At 34.3% G+C, this 10,542-nt stretch overlaps 1 protein-coding gene across 1 annotated transcript; it reads right to left on the reverse strand.

The window, feature by feature from the left end:
- Positions 1–3,785: 3,785 nt before the first annotated feature.
- Positions 3,786–9,076, reverse strand: LOC110717254 (zinc finger protein JACKDAW-like). Its single transcript, XM_021895913.1, has 4 exons — positions 7,216–9,076; positions 6,163–6,559; positions 5,557–5,822; positions 3,786–4,836 (listed from the first exon to the last, which is right to left on the reverse strand). Exons 1-4 carry the CDS (start codon positions 7,397–7,399, stop codon positions 4,040–4,042), a joined length of 1,644 nt encoding a protein of 547 aa, XP_021751605.1. The 5' UTR covers positions 7,400–9,076; the 3' UTR covers positions 3,786–4,039.
- Between the last annotated feature and the right edge of the window lie 1,466 nt (positions 9,077–10,542).

The raw sequence follows: 10,542 nt of genomic DNA on the forward strand, positions 1-10,542 counted from the left end.
TCGAGTGTTTTAGTCTATTTTGGAGTAATTTAGTTTAGTTTCGATGATTCGATGCTTTTATGGGTAGTTTCGTTGTTTTTGATGTATTTCAGGATTAACGGAGCTAATTTGGATATTTTACGAAGTCACGAAGCTAAACTGAGGTCCACGAACCTTCACGAGGCTTGTTGATTGAAGAACGCGCTATTTAGGGACTTTTGGAGTGAGGCACGTCCGTGCCTAGCAGAGGCACGTCCGTGCCTCCAAGTCAGTTTACATAGCTATGAGCTTCGACATTAGGCACGTCCGTGCCCATGACTGCAGAATTACACTCGTCAAGAGGCACGTCCGTGCCCAGCATAGGCACGTCCGTGCCTGGAAGTCAGAAGCCAAGGAAGTTTGCACTCGATCAAAGGCACGTCCTTGCCTCCTGGGAGAATTATGCGCCAAGTCTTTTGAGCGTTTTATTATCTTTCTAGGAATATAAATACACTAAGTATTGTATTATTTCATCATGAAGTTTTTATTAGTCTCTAGTTCTCTCCATTAATTTGCTTTCCTTTTGTAATTCAAGATTCAAGATTTCTACTTTCCGTTTTCCATTCAATTCAAGATTCGGTATTTTCTTTTCATCTTTAATTTTCTTAATTATGTTTTCCTTAATTATTTTTTTTATTGTTTATTTCATTATGAGTGAGTAGTTTGTTTATTCCAAGATCTAGGGTAGCCCAATTATGATTGATGCATGAATTAATTTTTTAAAATTCTCTAATGACTTTTGTAATTGCTTATGCTAAATTGATTGTGATTATGCCAATACTAGATTAGAGATAATTAGTATTGTTATTATTCCATTGTTTCTATCAGGACGAGAGTTGGGTTTAAACGGAATTGGGTAGATCAATTTAGGGTTTGAGATTCAACATGAGAATAGTTGGGTTGATAATTGGGAAGTTAGAGTAATGTGTTTAATGTCTCTAATTTGTATGATACCATGAGAATAGGCTTGATTGTATGTTAGGGAAGCCATTGATACTTGAGAGAGGTCTTTGGTATTGATTAGGGTTTACTTTTCCCTATTCGATTGGAATCGTATGTTAGGGGTAGAAATATAATTGCATCGATTGTAATTGTGGTGATACTTGATCTTGGATGTTTTAGTTATTTGATTTATCATACTCGTTCAATTTGTTCTAGTTTTCCATACTTTAGTTTCAGATTATTCCACCATTGTTGATCCTTGCTTAGTAATAACTTGAGTCTAGATAATTTTAGGTGAACCATAGTTTCTGTGGGTTCGACCCTGACTTGCCCTGCTACATAGTTAGGAGGATTAGTTAGGTTATTTTTGCTAGGTGTGCGACCGCCTATCAATATATATATGTTAATGTTTCTATATCAATTTAAGTGAAAAAAATGCAAAAAATTTTATTTTTTTTATTTTATTTTTTTGGGGTATTTTTGGCTATTTTTTGGGGTATTTTTGGCACCGGTTTTGACCAGAACCGGTGCCAAAAGTTTTTAAAAAAAAAATTTTGACACTTTTGGCACCGGTTCAAAGCAAGAACCGGTGCCTAAAGTGGGGTTTTTTGCACCGATTCTTGCTTTGAACCAGTGCCAATAGTATTGAAAAAAAAAACGTGCCATAGTAGTTGGCACCGGTTAACCGGTACCAAATGCTTTAGTTGGCACCGGTTTTGAACCGGTGTCAAATTTTCATGGATTTGGCATCCCTCAAATACCCAACGGTTCAAAACCGGTGCCAAAGGGGGGGTTTGAACCGATGCCTTTTTATCTTTTTCGTCTAGTGTATTTTAATTGTCCCTCTACCCGGGACTGGTTAAGTAAGACCATGAGCTTTGTATGGTTTGGCCTTTCCTCGAGTATAGTTTAACTTGATTAGGGGGGTGTGCACACGTAGGTGAGGAAAATTGATTTTGGAAAGTGACCTTTGGCAAGTTTGAATTGGAATAATTATTTCGAAAGCATGTTTGTCTAATAAAAGCATTTACATGCCTTGCACTTATATGTACTGATCGTTTTTGCTAATCCGTTTTCCTTTTTGTTTTGGTTCGCCCTGTTTAACAATATTGGTAAGCAGTTTTGATTTCAGGTGTGGAGTTGATCGTGCGCATACTTGAGTCGGGATTGGGATCACTAGTTAGTAATTTAATTTACTCATTCATGAGTCAGACATGTTTTTTTTTTGTTTTTTTTTATTTGGAGTATTTTTGAACTCTATATTTTAGTTATTATAATATTAATTAAAGTCAGTTATTTTTCGCTGCCATTTTTAGTAGTTAAGTAAGCCTTACATTTTCACATGGCGGTAATACGCCCAAGTCTACCTCTACGGGTTTTTTTACGATTAAATATAGTATTTACTTAGAGGGAGATTTGGGGGTGTTACAACTGCATGCATTTAGGGGTGTCAATTCAGGTAAACGGTTCAGTTTCGGGTTGGGTTTATCGGTTTTGGGTTATAATGGATCGGTTTCTAACGGGTTGAAATGATTAGTGGGTCGGTTTGGATTGGTTTTGAAAATTATCGGATCAGTTCGGTTTGGTTTTTTTAATTGCGATTTGGGTCAGGTCCTAATCGGGTCAGGTTGTTATCAGTTTGAGTCATAATCATTTTGGGTTAAACCGGGTCGGTTAGAAAATGGGTTTAACAAATTTAATGCGGGTTTTTTTTCAAAACAGTTCAGGTTCTAATCAGGTCGGGTTGTAATCAGTTCATGCCATAATCATTTTGGGTTAAACTGGGTTAGTTTGAAAACGGGTTTTGGTTCAAAACAGATAGGGTGAAATCGAGTCGGGTCATTATTGGTTCAGATCATAATCATTTTGGATTGAACTAGATCGGTTTGAAAACGGGTTTACCTAATTTGAAGCGGGTTTTAGTTTAAATCATATCGGGTTAAAATCGAGTCGAATCATTATCGAGTCGGGTCAATCTGATAATGGATATGAACGGGTCAATTTATAATCGAATTAAGTCTTAAATAAGTTAGGTTTATCGAGTACTAGGATGAAACGAATCAGATCATAAACATATTGGGTTACAAGTTGTAAACGGCTCAGATCAGTCATAATGGGTTACAGGTTGTAAACGGTTTGGTCTCAACGGGTTACAGATTGTAAACGGTTCAGTCTCAACGGGTTACGGGTTGAAAAGAGTTTGGTCCTAAGGGGTTACGGGTTACAAACAGTTCAGTCACAACGGGTTACAGGTTGGAACAGTTCAGGTTTATCGGTTTTTGCTGGGTTTAAACGGTTTTCGGTTTAAAGTGAGTTGGGTTACTATCATGTTCGGACGTAATCGGTTAGGGTTGCTTTCGATTTTGGGTTTTAACGATTTGGCTTGTTTACGGGTCGGGTCATTAACGGTTTGCACAAATTTGGTTCAGTTTAGTTTCGAGTTGAAAAAAATTAGCTCAGGTCGGTTTTCGATTTTCAAAAAACGGGTTTTTAACGATTCGATTCCTTTTTGGATCGGTTCGAAATTGTCGGGTTTAACGATCTGGGTTCACGAGGCTAGTATATCATATCAGAGGACCAACTTATTAATTAATCAAAAGTTTAAAATAATAGTTGAAGCATGTGATGGTTTTTTGTCATAGTATTAGTTATAAATTTCCAAACTTGAATACTACCTCCGTTAATTATTAGTTGCAATTTCGGATATTATTTGTGAGATATAAAATATTCCAAAGTTGCAACTAATATTTAACGAAGGTAGTACTTAACTTTTGTAAAATCTGAGTACAAAATATATTACGGTGTACTTACCTAAAATTATCAACTTTTCTCCCAAAATATATAAGGCCAGCAGTATCATTTCTAAGGGACTACATAATAAGTGGAAAAATATACTTATGAAAAAACATACGATGACAGCAGCAATAGCATGGACAACAAGCTAGATTTCGACCCTACCTTTTCTTTTCAACAATCAGGATGGAGTTGAACAAGTTCTTACTGCACAACCTCATTTACCCTGATTATTGTTGGTAATCTTACATTCCTTAATAGCTACATAGTTGCTAATCAAAAGCTACTACTTGTGACGACCAAAATGGTTGAGTCCCATAGCTGAGCTAATTGACACAAAATTGGCAAGGTCTTGTGGCGAAAAGGGGCGACCGCTTCCATCGCCAGCTCCCATGCCAAGAAAGTCTCTAGTTTGACCATTTGAGACAGAAGGGAGCTTTTTAAGTTGGTTTGAAGTATTGTGCACCGAATTTGCACTCGAGTGCATCATCAACTGGCTAAGGTTGCTCACAGAAGTCGCATTCATGGCACCCATGTTTGAGCTCCCAACTAGACCAGTACTATTGCCACCAACACCACCAACACCTGCATCAGACGCCCTAGTATTGGATATTGGGGCGCCTGATAAATTCTCTTGATGATGAGTTGGGTCAACTTGGATATGGTATACTTGTTGTGGCTCATTACAAGTGATGTTATTGGTAGATGGTGAGCTTGTCATGACTCCAAGAGATGTACCAAGAAAAGAAGGGTTACTCCTTGTTGAACCCATTTGAGCTGCTTTTTGTAGGAGTGCGGTGGCTGACATGGGAGTTGAAGGGTTTGACGAAGAAGAAGAAGAGTTATTTTGATCATGTGAATATATAGAGCTCATGCCTTCAGCCATACCAGCATTGTTATTGTTCTCTCTTCCTTCTTCCTTCATCGCGGGCGGGAAGGATGATAGGGAGAGACTTGCAGTGATGGATGGAGTGGTAGCATTCCTGTCTAAGGATGAAAATTGATTGTTCATCATAAAGTTTGGGATGGAAGATGAGCCGAAAAGATTAGTCTGCGCTGCTATTTGCACCATCTCAGGAAAACCTACAAAATCCACTGACAATTTTTACTAGTCTCAATTGATTCACATATTTAAATTTACAGGTACCAGAAAACGTTAGTAGAAAAATGTGTTGTATTATAATTATAGTCTGTCATACGGAGTAATAATTTTTCAAGTTCATATATAGTTATCATTTGACTAAACGTTCTTAATGAAAAAGTAATAACGAAGTAGTATTACAGTACTTGTATTACTCCGTAGTGTACGAGGTCAAACCTTCTGCAATAATTACAACTTTCAACCCTTGATAAAAAGTTTTCCAGCATAAATGTTACAAATTTGTCAGTTCATTTTAATAAATTGCTAGATCAATCAATCGAATATTCTAATGATATAGTTTTATTTTAATAAATATATCTGTAATTTCATGAACGCTTACTTTTTATGAACTATAGGAGTAAATTATTTTGTAAAATTATATTGAACTAAGTTAAATTATATCTATAATTTTAATAAATGAAGAAAAACAAGGCCTTAGTTACTTAAAATTCTGGACAAATATACTAAACTCCATGTTAAATTATTAGCTAGGCTCATTTAGTATTAACAATTACATAGATAGTATGACAACAGACGATAGAGATTTACGAGTAAATTTTCTCTAATATGTTTAAAGTACACATGTTTTCAGTTGCTTATTAAAAAAAATACACATATGAACACTCGCAGCGCTCAAATGACAAATGGAAAGCTGAACTAACCTGATGTAAGAGTATTGCCACCGGCCATGGAGTTGAAATCGGGCCGGAAAAGCGAGTTAAACGGTGAAATTCCACCAGCATGATCTTGTATCCCTTGACTTACAAACTCGTGACGAAAACCGGGTTGAGGAGGAGGAGCAATTATAGGCTTATTATTAGTAACAGTTTTGAAACTTAGAGTTGGAGGTACAATTGATGAAGTAATCCTCCCATTATCTTCAGCTAAGGCATCACAAAATGCTCTATGTGTGATAAAACTATCTTTCCTACAAATTCATGAAATAAACCCAAAATCATTAATTATAAATTATACTCGTACTCTGTACTATATACTATATACTGCCTCAAAAAAAAAAAAAAATTATATACTATCTCCGGTTCATATTATTTAATAATCATTAACATTTTTTACTCACACTTTATATTAAATCGTTACAAACAATATAACTCGAAGGTAGAATATATATAAATATATATATATATATATATATATATATATATATATAATCTATTCTCCTTCACATTTATTGCACCAAATTTCCAAATAAAAGAAAAAATAAAATCTAAAACAAGAAAGACCAAGAATAAAATTAAATTTGTACATACCTAGAGAAAAGTGTACCACAGTCACATTTATACTCCCTAGTACCACAAGTCTTAGTATGAGCTTTCCAATCTGATTGCACTGCATATTTTTTAGAACATTTCTCGCACTTCCATTTTTTCTCACCGTGTTTTCTGCTAAAATGTTTTTTGATTCCGGTAAGATCACCGAGAGCTCGAGACGAGTCGTGGTGTACACATGTTTTCTCCGGGCATATGTATACCTTTTTCTTTACTTCTTTGTTCGTTCGTTGTCGTAGTTTCCATGGTAAATTGTGACCCCTCCGATGGAGTTGAAGATTTTGATCTCTTTGAAAACCTTTGTTGCATATTTCGCAAATGAATCGGTTTGTTGCCATAAGCGTTTTGGGTGATAAAGCGATGACTTCCGCATCTGGATCTGTTCATGTAATTCAAGATATTATATATACTTAATAAGATACGAACCAAAGCAATCATCCAATCATAAAAAAACAAAAATGAGCTTCATTCATCTACTTGAAAAATAATTATTTAAAAACTTGAAACATATAAATTGGTACTAAGGCTCTAACAAAAATCTTCTGTAGAGAGCTATGATAAATCTATCATGGAGATTAAAATAGAGGATTGACATAATTGTAACTTCGAGTATTTTTTGACTAAAAATGGGTTGGTTTTGAAATAAAAACACATCATCTATATTAAATCAGTTGTTCCTATCCATCATATTGGTCAAAAAGTTGCTCGAATCTCTATAAGCTAGGATTTTTTTTTTTTTTTTTTTTTTTTTTTTTTTTTTAAGGAAAGTCAATAAGCTAGGATAAGAACATGCAAGTATTTTTTCTCTTCCTATAATTACAAGCAAAGTTACTTCAACAACCAAAAGAAATATTATAGTTAAATGTCAACTACTAAGGCAAAACTCAAAAAAAGCTTTTAATAAATCAAATTATATATAGCTTTGCATCAAACTAGTAATCTATGAATAGCAAAAAGGGGAGAAGTCATAGTAACAAATTCAAGCTACAATAAAAAACAATTGGTAAACGATAGAGATGAGATATAATTACTTGCCTGGAGTTCCTGGTAGATTTCTCTTCTTCTTCGAAACCGGAGGATTATTACTATTATTGTTGTTCGAAGAAAGTTTAGGGTTAGAGTTATTGAGTAGTGGTTGTTGTTGAATAAGACTTTCATGAGGAAATCCTGTAATTGACGAACGTAAAGAAAAACCATCTCCAATACCTTGCAAATTCATTGTTATTTGCTTGGGTTTTGGAAGTTTATATCAAACTCCTGAAGAAAAAAAAAAAAAAAAAAAAAAAAAACAGCAAACTTCCAAGAAAAATCACTAAAATTTAAGAGGTCTGGTAAGAAAGGAAAGCAACAAAGATACTAGTATTAGTATGTATTTTGGGTGTATATATGACTGTTTCGAGTTAACTCGATTCGATCAAGTATTCAATGATCTGTTCGGATTATACCAAAACAACAAGAAAACTAAGCTAGCACTAAAACTAATTTACTACTACTACTATTATTACAATATACTTAACTTGGTAACTACTACCATCACTAGAATTAACTAATTAAGGCGAAAGCTCGAGTTGAACTGTTTTTGTTTTGATCTTAGCTTCGCCCCTTTTACAGGAAAACACCAAAATAAACTAGTATGAGAAGAGAGTATTGAGAGAATAATTGGTTTGTTTGTTGCCTTTCTTTGTTTCTAAACGTCGTCTTCTTCGCTTTTATCCAAGTAGTCGGTCGGTCAGCCATAGATTTAAAAAACGGAGGGCCTACTAATAGTTTTTATATTTATTTATGTATTTATTTAAAAATTTTGTTTGTCGATCTTCAGCTCGTGATAAAAAAGATATAAGGATTAGGTGTGAATACTGAGAGAGGCTGCTGTAGGGCGTGGGCGTAGGTGCTTGTAAATTGTTGTTCCCGGAAATGAGTAGGATTGTAGAGTGCTACAGACTCCACCAGTGTCTTTCTTATTGTCTTCTAGCTTAGTTTCTTCTTTCTTTTTTACTCCCTTTGTTTTTTACTTAGGAAAATTTAACAAAAACGAACCAATCTTTGCTCCGTTCTTTCACAATAGATAAACTTTTAAATCTGCCCAAAATAAACCTAAATTTATCTTTTTTTTGTCTTAGTAAACCCAAATGACCTTTGACCTATCTAACCGGTCACTTTTTCTATTTTCCTTTACTTATCCTTTTTAAATTAACAAAATAAATTTTAAAAAAAAAAACTCAAACCCTCCACCCAGGCACCACTGCCATCACTGTATCGCCACCGGCGTGTCTCCGACATCAAAATCCGCACTTACAGAGCTACTCGTCGACATCAAACTCCGAATTCCTCAAGTCCTCAGTAATAACCTCATTCTCAATCTCTTATGTGGAAATTCGCCATGTGCACAGCTGTAACAGTTCCCACTACCACCGCTGCCTCTACCACCATACCCACTACATTGGAACCAAAAAAGTACCGGTGAAACAATTTGGAGCGAAACTGGTTCTAATAGATAGAAACAAAACAGTAAAATAATTGTAAGATACGTCAAGCCTATAACAAAGATGATTTTGTTAATAATTATCCTTGTAAGATACGGTAAGCCATAAATAATGATGAACCAATTTCGCTCCAATTTGTTTCATAAAATTGAATCAAAAACTCTAAGCAAGATGGAACAGTGAGAGAGGAAGAGGAAGTGAAACATTTACCTCGTGGCTGGGTGGTTGTCGACGGTGGTTTTCCGGCGCGACGGAGAAGTATTAAGAGTGGAGATGGTGCGAGAGAATTTGAGAGGAAGAGTGAGGGTGGGGAAAGAGGGAGGCTGGGATGCCATGGGTGGGAGAGAGGGAGGGGTGGTGGTTGCCGGCGCCGGGAAAATTGGTTGAGCACCAGTTATGAGAATAAATAATTTTCAAAATTTTCAAAATGAAAATAAATAATTTATTTAAGTTATCAAAGTTATGAGAATTTTTTTAAAAATTATAAATAACCAATAAGAAGATGACAAGTGGATTGCAACCTGGTATAACAAGTTAACTTACCTGCTTGGTTTAATATGGGAGAAAATTTGGAAACTTAGGTTTATTTTGGGTAGATGTAAAGGTTGGTCTATTTTGAGACAACAAAGCAAAGGTTGGTTTGTTGTAATTAAATTTTCGGTTTTTTTTATTTGCATCGATAGCAAATGCACGGAGTTTTAGAATAATGAATTTGGTATAATATAATAATGCGAGTGATTGAATAATTTATTATGGTAAAAGTAATGTAGGGACATGAAAGTAAAAAGTATGTGAGAGAGTAGTGGGGATCATGAGAGAGAAATGATAAAATAATTTGGATGGAATTTAAAGTAAGATAGAAAAATAATAAAATATAGTATAAGATTACTATATATAGAAGTGATGGAAACAAATAAATAAAAACAACCATAAATTATAGGGAAGTGGTGCAAATTGAATTGAAAAAAAAAAAAAATAGTGCGTATATTTCAAATGTATTTTTAACCATATAATTAACCGTCTAAAGGATATTGACAGTGGTAAAGATAGAGGACTTTTGTATGTTAGGTAGTAGATTCAAATCTCTCTTACTCCTACATGTGTACTCCGTAGTTGACATTTTATTAAATGGGACAAACTATAGAAAAAGGAGGGAGTATTACTTATCACTCCATAATTATTCATCAATTACCCATGTCTCTAAAAGTTAGTTACATTTGGAATCTATGCATTATTTCTAAATTAAAGAAAAAATTTAAAGTTTTCCTTATACTCAAGAAAAATACAATTACATGGGATTTTGATTGACTCATCTTAATTACTACCTTAGTTTCACATTATATAATTGAATTTTTTATATCTCACAAAAAAAATACCTAATTATTGTACATAATGTGAAATAAAGGCTAGTATTTTTATTATATCAACCAAAATGTGCATTAAAAAATATGCTCAAATCCAAATGTAACTATGGCCCAGCCCGAAAAAATTGCAGGCTTGGGAAGACTTTAAAACTACAAATTTTTGCCTACACCCCATGGCAGGGAACACTGCCTGCATCCCCCACCCCCTCCCACCCACCCTCTATGCGTGCCCCGCCCCTTCTCTTTTCATTTATGAATTTTCTGTAAATTTTTATAATATGTTCATTTTTGTATTGATAAATGTTCATTTTTGTATCATTAGATGTTCATTTTTTTTAAAAGGAGTATTCTGCTCAAACTAATAAATATTCTTAATTGTATTTTTAGAATTTTCTATAAATAAAAATAAGAGCAAATTTATTTATAAGGATTACCGCATTCAAATTATTTTTATTATAAGAAGTATTTTGTCATCAAACATTCTTTTTATTTATTCATGTTTCAACAAGTGTTCA

Source organism: Chenopodium quinoa, unplaced genomic scaffold (assembly GCF_001683475.1).
Source record: "Chenopodium quinoa cultivar QQ74 unplaced genomic scaffold, ASM168347v1, whole genome shotgun sequence".
In the NCBI taxonomy this organism is placed as follows: domain Eukaryota; kingdom Viridiplantae; phylum Streptophyta; class Magnoliopsida; order Caryophyllales; family Amaranthaceae; genus Chenopodium; species Chenopodium quinoa.